Source organism: Argiope bruennichi, chromosome X2 (genome assembly GCF_947563725.1).
Source record: "Argiope bruennichi chromosome X2, qqArgBrue1.1, whole genome shotgun sequence".
Classification (NCBI taxonomy): Eukaryota; Metazoa; Arthropoda; class Arachnida; order Araneae; family Araneidae; genus Argiope; species Argiope bruennichi.
Window position 1 is genome coordinate 7,342,302 of NC_079163.1, and position 23,521 is coordinate 7,365,822.

Genomic DNA, 23,521 nt, shown 5'->3' on the forward strand with positions numbered 1-23,521 from the left:
AATAAGCTTTAGAAGAAAAAAATCAAAGCAAATACCGGCTCAAATTTTATTAAGCAAGTGCAAACAACCGATATTACACTAGTTGATGAAAAATTGAAATTGGTCCGAAAGAGGAATACTTTACAAAACAAAAAACCAGCGTCGTTGCTGCGACCAAAAGCGAATTTACCAACTTCAGTGGTAAGACCTACAATACAAGAAATTTATTTGACTGCGAAAATGAGAACATATTTTCTTCCTAAGTCCACAAAAAATAGGTATTAGATCATTGGGTCAGACCTGCAGCCGGAAACTGTACTGGTGCTGGTCGAAACTGAAGAAATGGTACATAAACTAAAAGATGAAATAAACATCGAAATTTGAAAAAATGTATGGCTATTACCCTGAGAGTTCCACTGATTACAATATTTAATACAAAGGATAGTGACAAATTAGGAGATGAAGAGGAAACAAGTTTCTTGAATCGGATAAGGCAATGCAATGGTTTTCCAGATGGTGATACGAAAGTACTCCTCCGAAAAAAAAAATGGTAAAGAGGGTTTAACACACTATGTTATAAGTTTGGACACGAGTTGACCAATGCCGAAAAAGCAAAATATATTGCAATGGGGCTTTGGATATACAAAACCATGCCGTCGTTTTAAATGTCGGATTTGGACACTTAAAGGCGAAGAGTACCGAGATAGAGGAAAGTTGCTGTAAATGTTCTGGGACGCATAGCCATATAAAATAGGATGTTAAATATATTTTGAAGGTCATTTTAGCAGCGAGATATTAGCTAAATGACATTGAAATAATGATCGGTCCTGGGATCTGAGTGACAATCATGCAGAGAATTTGTTGATTTACGATAGTGGAGTTACAGAATAGTATTAATGGCAAGAACCCAAATCCGAAGTCTAGGAATGCATATTTTAAGACAATGATCTAATAAATTGGATAAAATATAAATTATCTTCCTCTCGAATGGTTAAACTTTAACTCCGACAATTATTCAACTTCTGAGCGATTTAAATATCTCCTTGTTATATCATGCCCATAGACGCAAATTATTTCAGCAGATTTAAGAAGTGCGAACATTTTTTCGTATGTTCTTAAGCTGAGGTCTTTTGTGTCAGTTCAAGATATATCGCATGGTTTGCAAACATTTTCCCAGTACTGTACTAATATAAAAACGCTTAGAGCTATGATGAATTGAAATTCTTATAATTAAGGTCAAAGTAAATTTTGAGGAGACTGATATTTTCCAAACTTTTAGTCCTTTGTATTTTCGATTCGTCCAGATTTGAACCCTATTAAAATTCTGTGCTTGAAAATGTTTTTCGCTCATTCTATTGTGCATCCCGTTACGGCCACAATGAGTCCTATAACGGGAACATCTGCTGGCTTTACTTTTTCGAACTTTGGTAACTACCTTAGAAGTGACACCATGATATTACAGAGACTAACGTTAACCATAACCTGCAACAAATCCTTGCTCCCAAAAAACTAATTAGCCAGCCTATGGACAAGCTTATGAAGAAATGTGCTCCAAGAAGAATGCAGAGTATTCCGGGGTTCTACTTTTCTTAACAGGTCGTCATGTCATATGCAGCCAGCACATGGGTTTAGCTCGCAAGAAGCCAAATATTGAAAAAATTCAAATGCCAGCCGCAATACTCTAGGAAAACCAGGGAGCACAGCATCCATATTTACGAAAGACTAAATTTTTAGGATAAAAGTAGATCCAAGGTATTTCTAGATTGGACACCCTAGGCGAAACCCCCGAAAATCTATTTTGCCAAAACGAATTGCAGACAATGGAACCAAGATTTATGGGAATTCAGACTGCTCTTCAATAGACCAACTGAGACTACAGGATGTAATTAAACATTGCGATATCTTGATCAGAAAATAAATTAAAGAATTAGACTTCGTCTCATCTAAAACTTTATTAAAAACATTTAAATATTAAAACAAATTAAAATTACAATTTTAAAAACTTTTTGCAGTCCAGCTACCGAATACATCAGGATGCAAGTTTTTCAATCCATCGACGATAACTTGATATTCTTGTAAAAACTGTTGGAAAGCGTTCATCACAGTCATTTCTATTCCACGTTAGTATACCAATCACTTCGAATTTGTCATCCTTGGCTATGATGAGAGGTGCGCCAGAATCGGCCTGCAAAGAAAAGTCAATATACACCTACTTATTTGACTGGTTTATTTAGAAAATGCGAGATATCTACTTTTTATTAGGTCGATTAAAGGAACCGTTCATTTCTCTTATTTCTTATATGCATGGAAAATTTAACGCACCTTTAAAACTTGCATAAGAATATTAAAATTATTTGAAGTTTTAAATCCGTTTAATCTTTCCCTAATTTCCCCCTTTTGGGAATTTATCAAATCAAGATGAGTTATGTATATTCGACGTACCTATTGGATTGCATCATGGATGTTTGGTTGAGAATTAGAGTCTCGGGCTCATTTTTCTAAAAAAATCGACATTAATTTTCTTTTGCATTTCTAAGCAATGAAACGAGCCTACGTATTTAATGATTACGCATCCAATTTATTTTCTGTAAGCAAAAAAATTCCTTTGAGCTTGCGATTGATACTTTGTATAGAGTAGTATTTGGTTATATTATTGCCCCGTTTCGAAGAAACTATTTTGATTCGCGGTCAGATAAAGTGACAGTTACTTTTCTTTAAACTTCCATACTGCACCGACAGATTTATCTCCAACAAAACCGCTTATGCGGCGGCACTTCGGCAGAAACTGGTGTGAGCTTCGATTTCTAATCCCGAAGATGAAACCTTACAATTACAATTAGGCTACCGCATTTCGTGAGGTGAATTTAAATTAAGAAATTCAGTAGTTTTTATCGAGTAAACTACTACTGAACCAAGAGTGTGTCATTTTCTAATGAACTTTGTACGTTTAACCCCCCCACCCTCCCCTAATCATGTGGCTCGCTTAACTTCTAAGATTATGTTGCAGCAAAGTCTACTTAATAGAGTAAAATTATCATGCATTGCGCACTAAAATTTTAGTAAAAATTTAATTTAGAAAAGTGTTATGCTTTCTAATCTTCATCTGAAGATATTACAGAAAGGCGATCTCAATTTATGGAGGAGACATGGCCTATATGTAAAGTTAAGAACTTTTCAAAACTAACACTTTGCAACACATGATAACATTTCACGTTTAAACAGAAGTTTGACTTTGTTCCAATGAATATAAAGTTAAGAAGTTGAAGATATCGGTATCTAATGAATGAGTTTATGAAGTCCGAGTATTGGAAGGCTTGAGATGGAATTTAAGAAATGACCATTTTAGTCACACTTAGGGTAGTCGTTTATATTTTAAACTGAAATGGGCCACTACATTTCAAATACAATTTCGGCCATATTGCACAGTTCTAATGATGATCTTTGCGCTCGAATTCTCGGTAGGTTATGAAACAAGCATTACGAAATACAAACACTTAGCGTTAGTATTTTCACCTAGAAACGCTATCATTCCGATTCCAAGTTTCATTCCTTCCAACTTTTCGGCAAAACTTCAAATACTCCTTCGGTATGAAACAGTTAAGCGTTGAATATTTTATGGAAAATATCAAATATTGAAGTACGCGATTGAATTGGGCTGCGACAAACAGAAAATTAATGTCGCTGACTTAAATTGTTTGGGAAAGACATTTAGACGTTTTTGTAAGAGTTAAGATGTAGTAAATTTACTTATTCAAGTTCAAAATAACTGCTCGATGCCAAAATGAAAGATTTCATACTCCAAACAAAAACGTTTATACTAACCATTTAAGTTAAATACCATATTTGGAGACTAAAACATTTAAACTGAAAACGACGAAATCCAACTAGAAAATACTATATTAGTAAAATATTGATACATCTATTAGATTGGCAATCGTACTGAACCATTTTCGTTAAATATCAAACTATTTCAGAGGTACTCTAAACATATTTTGAAGTACGATAGATCGTAAAGGAAAAAAATGTGAAGTAAATTTTTACATTGCACATGGTTTCATCTGTTCTAGGTTCTGTACAAAGGATAGAATCCGAAATTGCAGTTCGCATTCGGCTCTGACATTCCCGAGGAGAAATCACCAATAATGGTTCCACATCTTTGATTTCACCTACAATAAAAGAATTAAAAGAAATAGTCTTATAAAAGAAAAATCGCCATCTGATTAAGCTTGCATACAGTCATTTTTCAAGGAAAATAATTCTCCAAAATTATAGTCCCGATAAGATTCAACTATATTCCCTTCAAACTATATTGAAACATTTTCTGGTGGCAAGATCGATACAGTCGCAAGAGTATACATTCGATATAAAATTAAGAAATTTCAGTTATTTGTTTCATCAATGTAGTCTGTTTCAACAAAAGCTTGTATACAATTTGTTTGATGCAAACTTCTCGACCAAATTTTAAAGAGTTGATCCCATTAGCTTATACGCCTGAAGATGCATAGCTTTGTTATCAAAATTTATGAATATTCTGTACCACTCCAAATTTTCTACTATTCCTTTGAACATCAGAATTCCATCGTACTAGAAGTTATCTTTTCACGCATTCTTTAGTTAATCTCGCAGATTTGATTTTGTTGAAGTCTGAGGATTAACCGTTTGGGAATTTTTTTTTCATCCGACTTATAAGTCAGCTAATCAAGAGTCGAAGTATGCTTTGGGAGCTTCGTAAACTTGTCTGAACATATAATTTGATGAAAAGTTTAGATCAGTCAAACTGCCAAAAATTTGTCAATATGTTCAAATATTTAACCCCGAGGGCGGATAGGCGAATGTAATTTCCTATCACTACTAGCTTCCATAATTTTTAGGGCATGAAAGAACCTCGTGTTTTATTTTGTAGAAGGTATATACAGGGTAGTTATAATTAAAATTCCACTTACAAATGGTCATAAAAAGAAAACTACTGGACCAAATGTTATCAAACTTGATAAAAATTTAAAGGAGGTCATGGGAATTTCTTTTCCACCAAAAAACAATAAAGTTCAAAACTCACCACCAGGGGGAAATAGCGCTGTACGCAATATTTTTAAGCAAAATAGGACATGAAGACATCGGTTTAAATTGTGTTTAATCATTTCTGAAACTTGTTACAAAGCATGTTCAATGTGGTGTCCGCCATTTTCTGAAAGCAAGTTAAATCGCATCACTGCATTCTCAGCATTAGCTTTTAGCACATCAGGAGGATCATGCCGGCGGATCGCATTTTTCAATTCCGCCAAATTTTTTAAATTATCACCATAAACAGTACATTTGAGATAACACATTGAACATGCTTTGTAACACGTATCAGAAACAAACACATTTTAAACAGGTGTCTTCATGTCCCATTTTGCTTAACAATATTAATATAGCGCCATTTCACCCCTGGTGGTGAGTTTTTGAACTTTGGCAGAAAAGAAATTCCTATGACCTCCTTAAAATTAACAACTTTGATAACATTTAGTCCAGTAGTATTCCTTTTATGACCATTTGAAAGTGGAATTTTAATTATAACCACCCTGCATTTACATTCGAAATCATTTCACTTTTGCCCCAAGAGTTCCTTCATTCCCGATTAGCAAATATCACTATTCAACAACTCAATCTTCATGCAGATTATATTTTTGTAAAATCCAACCTTTATGCCTGATTGATTACATTTGAGGGGCTTTAAATGAAGACCCCCCCCCTCCTTTTTTGAAATATCGACGAGCGTTTTCAGGAAATCCTGTGGCCTTTTGAAACCGAAACTCGGCCATTTTGTATTAAATATCGAGTTTAGTTTAACTTGTCTTATTCCTCCGTTCTTTTTATTTAGTTTTTTGAAGGGGGTATCCTCGATTTACTTTCAGAATTACGAGTCTGAAAATTTTCCTTTACCATTTTACTGCCAATCCCGATCCATTCCCGATTTCTGGCAAGATTTTTTCCTTCCTTAAATTAGCAAGCGGCACTTTTATTACCCATATTTGTCAAACTTATGATTTGAATATTATTTGAAACGAACTATTTTAAATATGTCAAATGCATACATTTGTCTTCCGTTTTCGGAAATATTTTTGTAGCCTTATATAGACTTTTGTTGAAGACCACATAAATATTTTAAAATTCTGATAATTCAGAAGAAAGTTCCCTCACATACGATATAAGATTTAACATGAGAAAAACTTTTCTTGAAATATTCAAATAGCACTTTAAAACTTACGACAATATCTTAGATTAAAAATATGCAATGATTAATACATTGCATGCACACTGTAGCATGCATGCAATGGATGGTCGACTGCTTGTCATCCGAAGATGAATTTTCCTTTTGAAAGATTTAAGATTTGTTGCTTAATTGCACTTTATATAGTAAACGTCATAATTTGTCATACGTCAAGATTAGCTATTAGATGATTAAGAGGATCGACTTTGAAATTAGTAAAATAATTTATCGAAATCTGAAGTTTCCGCTTTAATATTTTATCGTCTAAAATATATGTTGAATGAATGAAACAGAAGAAAAGTTTTATTAACATGTTATCGAGCTTAAAGCTGCAACTATTAAAGACTTTCAAATGTCTTTAAAGATCGAAATATGCTTGAAATGCTCCATGCATGTTTGATGAAAAGATTATCACTTGTTTCTTCCAAAATTAATGAACAGAAATTTAAAAACTAGGACAGATTGAGCATTTAGAAAATTAGAAATTTTGTACATTTTTTTAAAATTAAACATTTTATTTAAAGTTGAAGATAAACAATTACAATTTTATAGCCATATCAATTTGCGATAATTCTTAATGGAGTCTGCTTATCTGAATATATTGAGGTACAAACTCTTCAAATGCGATACGACATCAAACTTTGTTACAATGCGAGCTGAATGTTAACTTTACTCATTTGTATCTTGTAATTCTAGTTAAATCTGACATTGCCTGCAAGAAACTATTGAGAATGAGACAAATTGTACTCGCATCATCTCGCTTCTTTCGATAGGATTGATACATTAGCATGGTATCACCCGGGGGGTGCACCTCGAAATGAGGATGAGACGTTTCCGGTATGGTAGTTGGATTTTGCCACCCTGGTGGGTACATAAGTAGGTGGGGAATCTGGTTCCTCCATCGATGACGGGACGCACTTCCATAGGGTAGGGTTGTACCGTGGCCGGTGATGGCCCTTAGGACTCGCAGTTCCCGCCAATATTGCTGTTGCGGTGGTCCGATCATTCAGTCTTCTTAATGCGTGTGCCTTCGGGTGGGTCGGAGAGTCAGCAATACGACTTACATTAGCATGGTATCTCGTCAATTAGTTGTAGATGTTTCATGGCAAGGCTATGTGTGCATAAAATGGTTACGACACATTTATACCAATAATCCTGTTAAACGGATAGATATTGGCAAGAATTTTTTTAAATCAAGATTCCCCAAATGTATAAAATTTGATGGTACAAATTGTTTGCTTGTATGCAAGACCAGACTTTGAAAGTCATTTATTCCCATAGCTTTCATAATAGCCTCAAGTATCAAAATTATTGCATTTTCTATCAATCTTACGATACGAACCGAGAACCATTTAAATGTCTCGAGAGGCAGATTAATGGATTCGGTATTTCGTAGATTGGCTTATGAACTTTCACTGAAGACGGAATGCACAGGTTTCTTTGTTATTCGGAATTTCTATAAAATATAGTTTAAGTTTATAGGCGTAGCAAATCAGAAACTAATTTTTAAGAAATATAAGAGTAATGTTCGAAAGTTATCTCCAGTTTTCATTTTCTTTAAGTGTGCTTACCTGGTGTTTCTTTCCAGCGCAACAGGCTTGCTGATTCATTGACTAAACCTTCTTTGCTCTCATTCTCTTCGGATAGACAAACTACACGTCTGAAATCTCCGAGTTGCACAGGACGAGACAACTTTAGAAGGGCTATATCATTTTGCATCGTTCTGGGGTTGTAGCCAGCGTGCCTTTTTATTTCAATTACTTCAAAATCGGGTTCGGAACGATTCTCCGAGGCGGGTCGTCCCAGACGCACCAATATTTGGTTCCGAGGTATCCTGGAAACATAGAATATTTTTTGTTTAAATCAAACAAATGGCGAAGTGAATCAAATTGTTTTAGAAAATAGCTTAGTATTCATTCATACATTCGACAGAAAAAGGAAAGTTTCAACCCGAGTCGCTGACTTCTTCGCATAATATGCTCCGAATATTTTCATCCAATTAGTTATTGAAAGCCGTATAGATAAAGTCATTCATATAATTTAAATGACAAATTGCGTGGACGTTTGTATAGACATTATGTTTCCTTAGTTTCATGGAAGGAAAAAATCCCATTATCTTAAAGATTAGAAAAGTTTCTTGTATTTATACTAATAATGGATTGCCGGATGGATCCTTCACCTTGAACAGAGACATTCCTAATGAGTGTCTAGAAAAGTCAAATTAATCGTACACTAACTATGGCAGTTATTCAAGTTATTTTTGAACAAGAGACCAGGAGTTTGTTACTTCGCTTCTCTGAGTTGGTACCAATTACTAACAAGTGAAATCAACTTCTGGCATCTTTTCAGTTACAAACGACTACTGAAATTGCGATTTTCATAAAATTATCGTGTTAACAGCAGTATCCGGAAGATGCATAATTACGCCTAGTGATGCAACTAATTTAAGTTACGGTAAAATCTTGCCCGAATTAGTTATTCTAAATAGGACGATTTACCCGGACCAACCTGGTTTATATAAGATAGTGCGAAGCTTATTTCTTGAAGACGGGTGAAGAACTTGCGTTTTCACTTTTCTAGAGGAATACATACTACCACATCAATTTAGACAGCCACTTGCTACCGGTTGAAGTACGCGACTTGGAATTCAGAATTATACTAAGCCATAATTTAAACAGAACTTAATTGTACTCACGGAGGTTAATTATATCGAAATAAAATTTAAGCTTGAATATTTTAGAGATTTTTTTTCAGGAAATTCCCTTAAAGACGGTCCTGTCTAGGTCCTAGTTAGGAAATCCAACCAGCTATTTACGAAACTAATTATCTTTGGATTTATGTCGTATGGTTTAAATTTCTTGAACTACTTGCTTTCACAGAAAATAATCGAGAAATATGAAAACGTAGTATTAGAACTAAAATGTCGATTAGCCATTACTAATACATTCACTATACTGTCAAAAACCTCTGTGTGTAGCAAGCCATTAATATAATGATGATATTACAGACCCGGATATCTAGACACTTGTTACTCGTATTCTATAAAAGCTAAGTTAAAGGAAAATTCAGTTATCTTGGAAACTGCATTCGTATAAGAGGGTGTTTATGTTTGCATACGCTTTAAATTTTCCAGAAGCAACCCGGATTTTTTAGTTTCAAATGTTTCTGAATTAAATAAAATGAGCAGATACAAAATTCGGCAAAGATGCAAAATCATCGAAAATAAACAAGATTTGGGGTTTGTTTCAATACAGGCAAATGATAAGTCGCTATTTATACTTTGAGATTTTTATTTCAGTCGTTTATACGGTAACTTTGCTTTGAGAAAGATTGATTTCTAGTTCATTATGAGTGATGAAACATGATTAAGAATTTGAATTGCAAATTTTATATTTGAATATTTAGTAACAAATAGTATTTTCCAGATATATCGTTTAAATAATTAAAATTCTGGATAAATTTAGCAATTAAAAAGTTTAAATAAAAAAATATTGAAAAATAAACGGTTGCATATTTTTTGCAATTTCTTTAAAATTTACATATTAATAGTAAAGCACTATTTAATTACATGTTGCAGTTTCATTAACTGATACTTGAAATCCTTTTTAAAGAAATTTTCATACTTTATCTACTGCTACAGGCATTTAACTTTATTATGCGTCAATTAGTTTCTGAACTAGCAGCGTCCGGATATTTTGACGAACTGTACATCGGGAGACGGTTCAATCTTATTTTAAGTGAGACGAGATCAAGAATCATTACTTATCACTTTGTTCATTAGAATGCCTTTTCATCATGTATCGATACTAAAATTTTACTAGAGATTAAGATATACTTGACATTTTTGATACACATTACTAACGGATTTAGTCACTTAAGATAGCAAATATTCTATAGTGCATGCTATCAACATCAGTCTTCTGTAAATTACAATTTAGAATACAATGGAGCGATTCAAAACCTCAAACTATCTACCAGAAAATATCAATGTCTGCTGTATTTATATTTACAAAACATGCATTCTATTTTGCCCTTTAGTTAAAAGTTATGCCGAAACAATCGACGGTCCAGTTGATTTCGAGCAATGACTTAATTACCGTTAGTGTTTTGATTAATCATCCTCAAAAGGGCTGAAGTGGTAACCGACATTTAATATTCCAGATGATTTCTTTAAACGTACGGAACCAAGTAATTTAAGAAGTGGATGCGAAAAATCATTTAAAAGAGCCAATCAAGCTGAAACTATTTTTCACATACTGTAACAACTTATTCAAGAACTGTCTACGAATGTTACTAAGTTGATATATGACACTGAGTCGGCTTTTTCCTCTGAGTAAAATTGTAGTGGCTTACTTTAAATCGCATTCACAATGGAGTTAAACGTAAGAAACTGTAGATAGAAAGACAACTTTGTTGGAATAACAATAACCTCAGAAGAGTCCTGGAAATATTTAAGAATCGGTAATTAAGTATTGTCTAAATGAAACTCAAAACTAACCTTATAGTACAATGGGCAGCAGTAAGCACATACTGTTCTTGGATAAGAGCTCCTCCACAAAATATTTTGTCTGAAGACTTTGCAATTAGTGAAGCCTAGAAAATTATCAATTGAAAACAATGGTTCAAATTTAAAATAAGGAATAATTAAATCGTTCGATTTAACCTTCTATTAGTCGCAGTCATTTCCCTACTTGAATAATTGCAATGTATTTAAAGGGTATAGGATCTATTTTATGATATTGTCAAAACCAAATAACATTTTCCCGAAATAACTATTATTGAAATTGTAAAATAGTCCAAGAAAATTCAGATGAATTAAAAATGTCTAATCAATGCAGGTTACATGCACGATGTTACGAGCGCCTTTGGCTAAAAACTAATTTTAACTTTAATCATACTAGAGCTATAACTTGCTTTTACAACTCTAAAATCAGAATTAACTGCGCGCGAAACCAATGTATGTTTTTGTATATGGCAACTAAATATAAATATAGCATGTAAATAGAATTGTAATTTAGATAGATAATAAAATGGAGTCAGATTAACAACGAGTGGATTATTTCGCATTACGATCCCACATCTTTGAATCTTATTAGCGGAGAAACGACTGAATGAAATGAAATTCAGGTAGAGTCTCAACATTGTGGTGACCCGGACGTGATTGCTAAAAATACGGTACGTCTGTTTTTATTTGCAATAAGAATTAAGTAGTGAAATAAAAATGGAGATGTCCGTTAAGAAGCGAATACCTATTAGATCTAACTTTACGAAAACGTATAATGTTTTAATTGAAAGATTAAAGGTCGATGAACCTCAGGAAAAAGAGATTAAATCACTTTTCGGCAATTTGGAACGAATTTATTCGGATTTGGCCAAATTAGATAATGAAATATGTAGTTTTCTTCTGGAAAATTCTGATACCGAAAAGTATGAAGATGAGTATATGAAAATCGAAGAATACAGCACAAAAATGATTGAAGCGAAAGTAAATGTGGACATATATTTGACTAAACTTTCTTACGCTGAAAAGGAAAGCGTTGGTTCTGTTTCTCCTAGAATTAAACGAAAACTTAAGTTACCTAAAATAGAACTCGTTAAATTTAACGGTGAAATTAAGAATTGGCTGGCTTTCTGGAGTCAATTTAAGCGTATTCATGATGATGATAAATTAGAAAATGAAGACAAATTTCAATATTTGATCCAATGTGTAAGTGAAGGAACTAGAGCTCGGGAAATTATAGACAGTTATCCTCCAACAAATGCGAATTATTGCAAGGCAATAGAAAGTTTAAAATCGCGTTTCGGAAAGGATGAGTTGCTTATTGAATACTACGTTCGTGAGCTACTAAAATTAGTTATAATAAATGCTTCAGAAGCTAAAAGGAAATTAAGCACGTCGCAAATTTATGATAAATTAGAAACTTACTTAAGAGCTCTAGAATCAATTGGTTTAACATCAGACAAGTATTCAGCAATGCTTTTCCCCCTGGTGGAATCCTGCATACCTGAAGATATATTCAGGGTATGGCTGCGTAATCCAATTATAATAGCAAATCATGACCCGGAAAGCAATGCTTATTCAGAAAAACTGAAAAACTTATTACTCTTTCTGAAAACAGAAATAGAAGGTGAGGAAAGAATTCGCTTAGCGAGATCAGGATTTGCGCCTAAGGTGTGTAAGGAGAGGAATTCTGATTCTGTGGCTACTGCTACAGATTTGTTTTCAGGAGGTACAGAAAAAAGAAAACATAATACCATCTGCGTTTTTTGTGAAAACCCTCACGAAAGCAAAGAATGTTACAATGCCAAAAAATTTGATTTTGAAAAGAAACAAAAGATTTTGAAAAATAAAAAATGCTGCTTCACTTGTTTAAAGCCTGGCCATAGGTCAAGAATTTGCAAGTCAAATGTACAGTGCCTGCTTTGTAATAAGAGGCATTGGACTTTGATGTGTCCAGATCTGCCAACAAACAAACCAAAAGTCAAAACACCTGAGGTGGAAGAGAATCTAAATGTCAATTTATCCAATCAGTGTGCTGCTGAAGAAGTTCTCCTTCAAACATTGCAAGTTAATATTAAAGCAGAAGGAAAAACACGCAGAGTACGAGCTCTTATTGACAGTGGTTCGCAGCGATCATACTTATTAGAGAAAACAATTAAAGAAATGAATCTGAGGCCCATTGAAGTTAAAAATATCATACATTCGGTATTTGGTGGATCTACGTTAGAAAAACAAGATCATGGACTATATGAAATAACCCTTCAGAATTTGAATACGGGATTCACTTACGATATGCAAGTCCTCGATCAACCAATTATATGCGGAAAAATACCTCGGATCCACAAAGGAAATTGGCAAAAGGAGTTGAAGAAAAAGAATATAATACTCTCTGATCAAGGCAATGATTCTCCTGACATTGAATTGCTGATAGGGGCTGACTTTTGCGGACAGTTATTCTCAGGAAATATATATGCTCTGAAATGTGGATTAGTAGCATATGAAACAAAATTAGGCTGGCTGATCATGGGTAAAGTTTTTGGAGGAAAAGAGGAAAATACTTCCGCTCAACTGGTGACTTCAATGCTAATACAAAATAGCTCTATCTCTGATCCTTGGAAATTAGAAACTTTAGGTATTATGGATCCAGTTGAAACTAAATCTAAAGAAGAAATGAAAAGAAACGCAATGGATCATTTTATGAAAGCAGTGGATAGAGATGAAAATGGCAGATACATAGTTAAGCTACCTTGGATAGAAGCAAAAGAAATTCTACAAGACAATAGATCCACAGCTGAACAACGTTGTATCCGTACTTCACAAAAGTTAAAAGATGAAAAGAAATATGCAGAATATGAGGCTGTTTTTGAAGAATGGCTTGAGGAAAATATAATAGAGAAAGTGCCCAAAATGGAGGAGGGAAATCCAAGTTATTATTTGCCGCACCGAGGTGTTTTTAAGGAAAACTCATCAACCAAAGTACGTCCAGTGTTTGACGCTTCTTGTCGAGTTAAGAAAGTTCCGTCCTTAAATGACTGTCTGGAAAAGGGACCAAATTTAATAGAGCAAATTCCACCCATTTTAAGAAAATTCAGACAAAATAACATTGGGGTAATTTCTGATATTAAAAAAGCCTTTCTTCAAATCTCAATTGCAAAAGAGGATCAAGATGTTTTGCGATTTCTTTGGTGGAAAGATTACGAAACAAGAAAATTTGAGATACTTCGTCACCGCCGTCTTGTTTTTGGCCTCACTTGTAGTCCTTTCCTCTTGGCAGCGGTTTTGATGAATCATCTAGAGGAAAGTAAAGAGTGCTTTCCTGAAACCTCCGAAATATTGAAGAATTCCTTTTATGTAGATAACTGTGTGACATCCGTGCGCAATGAAGATGATCTTACCCGATTCATTCAAGAAGCAAAGCTGTTGCTTTCCAAGGCTTGTTTTGATCTTCGAGGTTGGGAATATACAAGGGACCTAAGTCGGGACGAGCCAACTGTTCCAACCTCAGTACTTGGACTGTTATGGAATACAAATGAAGATTTCCTTTTCTGTGATTTACAAAATACAGAATTTAATTTTGATGTTTGCAGTAAAAGAAATATTCTGTCAACGTCTCAAAAGATATTTGATCCACTTGGATTTTTATGTCCTGTGACAATATGTTTAAAACTCTTAGTGCAAAATATTTGGAAAAGAAACTTAGGGTGGGATGAAATTCTACCAGATGACATTCAGAAAAAATTCAAAACTTTGATTGTTGATTTGAAATTGCTGTCTGAAGTTAAGATCCCTAGGTGTGTAAAGATCAATGGCTGCACAGAAGGACTAAGTCTTCATACCTTTTGTGATGCCAGCAAAGTTGCATACAGTACTGTCGTATTTTTGAGAAATACCTTGGGAGAGGAAGTCAAAATATATTTTATAGAGGCAAAAAGTAGAGTAGCACCTTTAAAGGTTATTACAATACCTCGTCTAGAATTACTAGCATGCTGCATTGGAGCTAGGTTAACTTCAGATATTAAAAATTCTATGTCTTTGAGAGACGTACCTACTTTTTATTGGACAGATTCTTCTGTTGCTCTTCATTGGATTCAAAAAGAAGATCATTGGGGTACGTTCGTGAATAACAGAGTAGAAGAAATAAGAAGTCTTTCTTCAAAGGATGCTTGGAAGCATCTCCCAGGCACTTGCAATCCTGCTGATCTCCCTTCCCGTGGTTGTTCAATCCAAGGATTTTTGAAATCGAGATGGTGGGAGGGTCCACAGTGGTTGAAACTTCCAGAAGAAGAATGGCCAGCGACAGACTCTGAATACAATTTTGAAGAGGTTTTCCGGGAAAGGAAAAAGAGGGTCGTAACTTTGGTCAACTCTACAGATCTGAATAAATCCTGGTATTTGTACAAGTTCTCAAGATATTCAAAAATTGTGCGAATGATAGCATGGATGCTACGATTTGTACAAAATTGCCGAAATCCAATTAACAAGATGAAAGATCTTTTAACTGTTGCAGAACTAGATGCCGCCGAAAGAAAGGTGATACAAATCGTGCAACAAGAAACCTTTAATAACGAAGATGCAAGATCAAAACTTAAATCACTCTGTGTGTTTAATGATTCTGATGGACTAATTAGATTGAAAACTAAAATTACTAGACGAGATGATGAAGAAAATTTTAGATACCCTCGAGTATTGCCTTGTAAGCACCCATTAGTGGAGAGATTGATTTTCGAACATCATTTGATCTCTTCCCATGCTGGAGTTCAAGTTGTCCTAACAGATATCCGTCAAAAATTTTGGATTCTGCAGGGCCGAAAAACTGTCCAGAAAGTGCTCTCAAGGTGTATAAGATGCAAAAGATATACGAGCAAGAAAATTGAATCAATTCCTGCGCCACTACCGGAAGATCGTGTACGGGAAGCCTTGATATTCGAAGTCACTGGAGTGGATTTAGCAGGGCCGCTTCATTTAAAGGATGGGAAAAAGGCCTGGATCTTGCTTTTTACTTGCGCTGTATATAGGGCCATTCATTTGGAATTAATACAGAGTCTTTCAACTAATGGATTCCTTCTAGGTTTTAGAAGATTCGTCGCAAGACGAGGGCGACCTAGGACTATATACAGCGATAACGGAACAAATTTTACTGGAACAAATAATTTGATGGGTTCTCTTGATTGGGACAAGATTGTCAATGACGCCTCCGTCTTAAGAATTCAGTGGAAATTTAACCCCCCAACAGCTGCTTGGTGGGGCGGATTTTTTGAGAGCATGATTAAGATGGTGAAGAAGCTTTTAAGAAGAGTTTTAGGAAAGGCATCGCTTCATTACGAAGAAATGTTCACTATTCTTTGTGACGTAGAAGCCAACATCAATTCTAGACCTTTGAATTATCTATCGGAAGATCCGAATGATTTAATTCCACTGACTCCCTCAATGTTCATTCAAGAGACTACAAAGGTAGGAGTTCCCGATTTGGATACTTTGGATAAAGTAAATATCTCCAAACGATATCAGTATCAACAAAAATTACGAGAGGACTTGAGGAAAAGATTTCGAAAAGAATATCTAAGCTTGTTAATCCAGAAGAAGCCAAAAGGAAAGGAATCTAGACAAGTGCAAGTGGGAGATATTGTTATAATTGAAAGTGATATCAAAAAGCGACTAGACTGGCCTTTGGGATTGGTAATCGAAGTGTTTCCTGGGAAAGATGGCTGCATCCGAGTAGTGAAGCTGAAAACAGCGAGTGGGGAACTTGTGCGTCCAGTGCAACGTTTATACCCCTTGGAATTAGACAATGACGATCCTGTGGGTGCGAGAAAAAACGAACCGGTTGCTTCGTATGAAGAAATCGAAATCCCAAGCTCGGAAAATAACAACTATGAAACAAAAACTAGAAGTGGAAGAAGAGTGGTTAAACCTTCACGTTTTAAATAACTTTTGAACTTTATTATGTACTTTTCAAATATGTGCATTTCATGTTTTGATTTCTAAATATTTTGAATGCAATATTTTGTTAATTTTGATTTTGTAACCTCCTAATTTAAAAATCAAAAGGTGGGAGGATGTTACGAGCGCCTTTGGCTAAAAACTAATTTTAACTTTAATCATACTAGAGCTATAACTTGCTTTTACAACTCTAAAATCAGAATTAACTGCGCGCGAAACCAATGTATGTTTTTGTATATGGCAACTAAATATAAATATAGCATGTAAATAGAATTGTAATTTAGATAGATAATAAAATGGAGTCAGATTAACAACGAGTGGATTATTTCACATTACGATCCCACATCTTTGAATCTTATTAGCGGAGAAACGACTGAATGAAATGAAATTCAGGTAGAGTCTCAACACACATCTTTGATATTGCGACTAATGGAGGGTTAAATTCTCCGATACAGGCATAGGTACAACAGAAAAATGCTAATCCAATTCAAGTTCCATCGACCTGGAGTTTCGGAGTCGATACTTAATACAGTCAATTGTATACACTATAAATTAAGACTTCAGTGAAAAATGGACATCAGGCGACAGGTAATTTATTTAGATTCTATACCGTTATGAAAAGTCAAAATTCAAGAGTATATTTCATTTGGTCCAGGGGAATTTCGATCTCAAGTAATACCTTATCTAACCGATGAATATTTTTAAAATAATGCAGTTAATACTCTGTTTACTAGAATAGAAAGCCTTTAAATTTTAGATATTAATAAAAAACTTAAATTGTGTATTGAATGAACTAAAACTTTAAAAATTGCTCATTTGCTAATAAATTCTATTCTTCAACACTAGAAGATCCTATCATCAACTTTATGCAAGATTTAATTTATATCGTTTCAGGTAGTTCCCTGTACAGTTTCGTTTACTTGCCTGCTGTATTGGCCACCATTTCCATTCTTTTATTAAAGGAATCTTTACGTTAATTAGAAAATAATTAACATTTAAAATAGACTGACCTAGGTTAACTCATTTGGCATCATCTTTCGTTTGACATTTCGATCAACACTAAGAAAATCTAAAATGTTTTCGAAGTTATCATGATCTTGGATTCGTTGAAGTTCTGGTGAAACACTGTTATCACACGAAATATTGTTAATGAAGCAAAGTTATTTAAAACTGAATTTGATAAATATTTAGTTACAAAGCATAAATCCTCAATATATTGGTCAAAGAAACGGATATTAATGCTATAACCTTAAACACTTATTTGAGACAATTTCTTTTTTACAGATTTAAATTTCGAAAGTTACGATACCAAGATATCTAGAATTCGTGTGGCAGAAGTGGTATCCAAATGTTAATTTTATACTTACCATCCAAGGCCATGGATCTCGATTTGTGACCATCAACGGTAATCTTCCACACTCTAATGGAAAAAAAAAATGTTTATAAGATACCATCTTACGGGACCAGAAATATTAAAACAGTTGATCATACTTGCCTTTTAAAATTTGAGAAGATTTTTTCTCGTTTAGTATCGCTTTATTTGGTTTCAACTCTTCCCAATCTACTCGCACTGTTTCAACTGGGAATTCAGGACAGCAGACGCCAATAAAAACTTCATCGACAAGACATACATTCCTGAGCAATTCGTCAATATTGCTTATAATGCTCGAAACTGAACACTGCTGGATCGGCATACAATTACCAGTTTCGTTTTTTGGCGTAACACAGCTTTTAAATTTAAATTTTTCTTTTTCTTTAACATTCGTGAGAATAGAAAATACGTCTGAATTAACAGGAAGACTTCTAGCGAAACGAGATTTGTCGAAACCTATTGCACTTCCATCATCTCCATTTTCATCCATATTATCCATATCTGAATCATTAAAACCGTGTGTTTCACCGAAAGTAATGCTTTCCTGTTTCGAATTTTTATTGCTATCAATACCTTCTTCAAAAGTCAAAGCTTCAATAACAGGGATATTAAAATTCTCATTATCCGTACTTAAAATGGATTCTTTTATGGGTTGAGGCAAGTTTCTGGGCAGTACTTCATCTTCCTTTATTCTCTTATTTTCATATGTAGGATTTCGTCGGACTAATGCTTCGATAACTACAGGCCTTTCGAAATTTTCTACTTGAAATGTAGGCTTTTCTCTTCTAACCAACGCTTCCACAACAACAGGAGCTTCATGTTCGGGCTCTTTTAATTTGTAGAAAGAGTCAAATCCGACTGAGTAATTGGGTGCATCAATGACGACATTCCCATCCTTAAATGGCTTCGCTTTAACAGACTTATACATATAGGAAGCTGCTGGTTCAACAATGACGGACTTATCCTTTAAATAATCCACAACGACAGGTAGTTCACTTTTAGTAGCAGACGTAAACGGTACCTTTTTTATAGGCTCATACATACTGTAGGAAGTAGACGGCTCGACCTTCACGGGTTTATCTTTCTTGCTCAGAGAATCCACGACGACCGGCAGTTCACTCTCAATGGAAGAGGTAAATGGTACCTTTTTTATAGGCTCATACATACTGTAGGAAGTAGACGGCTCAACCTTCACGGGTTTATCTTTCTTGCTCAGAGAATCCACGACGACCGGCAGTTCACTCTCAATGGAAGAGGTAAATGGTACCTTTTTTATAGGCTCATACATACTGTAGGAAGTAGACGGCTCGACCTTCACGGGTTTATCTTTCTTGCTCAGAGAATCCACGACGACCGGCAGTTCACTCTCAATGGAAGAGGTAAATGGTACCTTTTTTATAGGCTCATACATACTGTAGGAAGTAGACGGCTCAACCTTCACGGGTTTATCTTTCTTGCTCAGAGAATCCACGACGACCGGCAGTTCACTCTCAATGGAAGAGGAAAATGGTACCTTTTTTATAGGCTCATACATACTGTAGGAAGTAGACGGCTCAACCTTCACGGGTTTATCTTTCTTGCTCAGAGAATCCACGACGACCGGCAGTTCACTCTCAATGGAAGAGGAAAATGGTACCTTTTTTATAGGCTCATACATACTGTAGGAAGTAGACGGCTCAACCTTCACGGGTTTATCTTTCTTGCTCAGAGAATCCACGACGACCGGCAGTTCACTCTCAATGGAAGAGGAAAATGGTACCTTTTTTATAGGCTCATACATACTGTAGGAAGTAGACGGCTCAACCTTCACGGGTTTATCTTTCTTGCTCAGAGAATCCACGACGACCGGCAGTTCACTCTCAATGGAAGAGGTAAATGGTACCTTTTTTATAGGCTCATACATACTGTAGGAAGTAGACGGCTCAACCTTCACGGGTTTATCTTTCTTGCTCAGAGAATCCACGACGACCGGCAGTTCACTCTCAATGGAAGAGGTAAATGGTACCTTTTTTATAGGCTCATACATACTGTAGGAAGTAGACGGCTCGACCTTCACGGGTTTATCTTTCTTGCTCAGAGAATCCACGACGACCGGCAGTTCACTCTCAATGGAAGAGGTAAATGGTACCTTTTTTATAGGCTCATACATACTGTAGGAAGTAGACGGCTCAACCTTCACGGGTTTATCTTTCTTGCTCAGAGAATCCACGACGACCGGCAGTTCACTCTCAATGGAAGAGGTAAATGGTACCTTTTTTATAGGCTCATACATACTGTAGGAAGTAGACGGCTCAACCTTCACGGGTTTATCTTTCTTGCTCAGAGAATCCACGACGACCGGCAGTTCACTCTCAATGGAAGAGGAAAATGGTACCTTTTTTATAGGCTCATACATACTGTAGGAAGTAGACGGCTCAACCTTCACGGGTTTATCTTTCTTGCTCAGAGAATCCACGACGACCGGCAGTTCACTCTCAATGGAAGAGGTAAATGGTACCTTTTTTATAGGCTCATACATACTGTAGGAAGTAGACGGCTCAACCTTCACGGGTTTATCTTTCTTGCTCAGAGAATCCACGACGACCGGCAGTTCACTCTCAATGGAAGAGGAAAATGGTACCTTTTTTATAGGCTCATACATACTGTAGGAAGTAGACGGCTCAACCTTCACGGGTTTATCTTTCTTGCTCAGAGAATCCACGACGACCGGCAGTTCACTCTCAATGGAAGAGGAAAATGGTACCTTTTTTATAGGCTCATACATACTGTAGGAAGTAGACGGCTCAACCTTCACGGGTTTATCTTTCTTGCTCAGAGAATCCACGACGACCGGCAGTTCACTCTCAATGGAAGAGGAAAATGGTACCTTTTTTATAGGCTCATACATACTGTAGGAAGTAGACGGCTCAACCTTCACGGGTTTATCTTTCTTGCTCAGAGAATCCACGACGACCGGCAGTTCACTCTCAATGGAAGAGGTAAATGGTACCTTTTTTATAGGCTCATACATACTGTAGGAAGTAGACGGCTCAACCTTGACGGGTTTATCTTTCTTGCTCAGAGAATCCACGACGACCGGCAGTTCACTCTCAATGGAAGAGGTAAATGGTACCTTTTTTATAGGCTCATACATACTGTAGGAAGTAGACGGCTCAACCTTCACGGGTTTATCTTTCTTGCTCAGAGAATCCTCGACGACCGGCAGTTCACTCTCAATGGAAGAGGTAAATGGTACCTTTTTTATAGGCTCATACATACTGTAGGAAGTAGACGGCTCAACCTTGACGGGTTTATCTTTCTTGCTCAGAGAATCCACGACGACCGGCAGTTCACTCTCAATGGAAGAGGTAAATGGTACCTTTTTTATGGGCTCATACATACTGTAGGAAGTAGACGGCTCAACCTTCACGGGTTTATCTTTCTTGCTCAGAGAATCCACGACCACCGGCAGTTCACTCTCAATGGAAGAGATAAATGGTACCTTTTTTATAGGCTCATACATACTGTAGGAAGTAGACGGCTCAACCTTCACGGATTTATCTTTCTTGCTCAGAGAATCCACGACGACCGGTAGTTCACTCTCAATGGAAGAGGTAAATGGTATGTCTTTAATAGGCTTCTCTTTAATAGGCTTCTCTTTAATAGGCTTCTCTTTAATAGGCTTCTCTTTAATAGGCTTCTCTTTAATAGGCTTCTCTTTAATAGGCTTCTCTTTAATAGGCTTCTCTTTAATAGGCTTCTCTTTAATAGGCTTCTCTTTAATAGGCTTCTCTTTAATAGGCTTCTCTTTAATAGGCTTCTCTTTAATAGGCTTCTCTTTAATAGGCTTCTCTTTAATAGGCTTCTCTTTAATAGGCTTCTCTTTAATAGGCTTCTCTTTAATAGGCTTCTCTTTAATAGGCTTCTCTTTAATAGGCTTCTCTTTAATAGGCTTGTAGTAGGATGTAGACGATTCTACCATGACTGCTTTATCTTTTTTTCTCTTAGAATCCAAAACGACTGAAAGCTCAGACGCATCATAAGGCGCGGATAGAATTTTGTCAGGATCGTAAGATACGGATGGCTTCCGTTTTTCAGTCAATAGATCCAAATTTGAAAATTTATTCTTATATTCGTAAACATCTGGGCGTTTTATAATTGAATCCATCACAATTGTATTACCATCATATTTATACTTAATGGGGTTTTCTTTGATGGTCAAGAATTCATTAATTGCTGGATTTTCGCCATTTTCATGATCTGTATGACCTCTCTTGACAAGAGCTTCAACGACAATAGGATTATCGTATTCAGTACCATGTTTTTCTATAACCTCTTTCTTGACGAGGGCTTCAATGACATTTGGAGTCTCCACATCGGATTCCAAATACCTTCCATCCAAGTATTGAGTTACAGGAAAATGATTTTGGTCAATGAAATGCCAGGTGTGTTCCGCTTTCATCTTATGGCGCTCATTTGCATTAGAATATGGGTCTTGTATTGGTTGAGGAACCATCGGTTGGTGATAATACGCAGACCAGTCATGCCCATTCGCTTGAATATATCCTGGTACATAATCTTGGTAATTTGGAAGATTTTCTGGAGAATACCTTGCTGGCAGTTGTACGATGCCTTCTTCAACTGGAATATAGTGATAACTGGCTAAAATAAAAAAAAAAGACAAATTAATTTACTGGAAGTACAAATTAATGCCCTGTATATCTTTATCAGTCTATATTACAACTAAAAGTATTCATACCCTCGTAATCTCTTTTGTACCTACTAGGGAACGCTTTCCCCTGAACTCCAGTCAAAACATACAGCACGATAAAGAATATCAGCATTTTAAACTGAAAAATAAAATTTAAATCAAATTTATTTCGAAAGAGTGCACGAGGTAAAGTTATTTGCCAGCTGAAATACTACATGCATATAGAAAGGAAATACTGGTTACATTTTATAGCTAACATGAAATAAAATTATTCAAACTAAAGTACATTAAGTGCTAGAAATTTAAGATTCACTTTAAAAGCGATAGAAATTCAAAACATTTAAGTAATTTAAAAATCAAACAAATTAAATTATCTTGTATTTCTTTTTTTATAACCAATTTCCAACAATATCAACGTTTACATGTACTAAAAATTCCTTTATTATAAAGACTTGCATCACAGTCAGTTCATTCTCACCTTCCGAACTACGTGGGCATAAAAGAAAAAAATCTTTTTCATGATCGAAATTTAAATGCTAAAATTTCCAACTCATGCGTCTCTGTGACGTGTATATGCAAATTTTTAATATCCTTTTGACTTTTTTTCTTTATAAAAAATTCTTAAGCATATTTTTCATCAGAAATACGGAATTTAATTTTCGTTCATTAGACAATAATTTTATTATGTCATTATGCTCTTAGAAAATGCCATAAGCTTTAGCTTAACATATTGAATAACAACGAAACATTAATTCAAAATTTGCATATTGTTTAGTAAATGCGCTATAG

The 23,521-nt window shown here is 35.3% G+C and overlaps 1 protein-coding gene across 1 annotated transcript; it reads right to left on the reverse strand.

The window, feature by feature from the left end:
* Positions 1-1,912: 1,912 nt before the first annotated feature.
* Positions 1,913-23,229, reverse strand: LOC129960586 (titin-like). The gene is made up of 8 exons (XM_056074080.1): positions 23,211-23,229; positions 22,781-22,871; positions 18,166-22,683; positions 18,038-18,090; positions 10,728-10,822; positions 7,801-8,063; positions 4,021-4,145; positions 1,913-2,164 (listed from the first exon to the last, which is right to left on the reverse strand). Exons 2-8 carry the CDS (start codon positions 22,863-22,865, stop codon positions 2,009-2,011), a joined length of 5,295 nt encoding a protein of 1,764 aa, XP_055930055.1. The 5' UTR covers positions 22,866-22,871; positions 23,211-23,229; the 3' UTR covers positions 1,913-2,008.
* Between the last annotated feature and the right edge of the window lie 292 nt (positions 23,230-23,521).

Bases quoted from the DNA above. Each gene is read 5' to 3' on its own strand.
- LOC129960586 (XM_056074080.1), bottom strand. From the start codon at position 22,865: ATGCTGATATTCTTTATCGTGCTGTATGTTTTGACTGGAGTTCAGGGG. The intron at 4,146-7,800 runs GTAAGCACACTT...CTTTTATTGTAG, and splicing joins GCGCTGGAAAGAAACACCAG to GTGAAATCAAAGATGTGGAA. The intron at 2,165-4,020 runs GTAAAAATTTAC...TTTTCTTTGCAG, and splicing joins CAGATGAAACCATGTGCAAT to GCCGATTCTGGCGCACCTCT.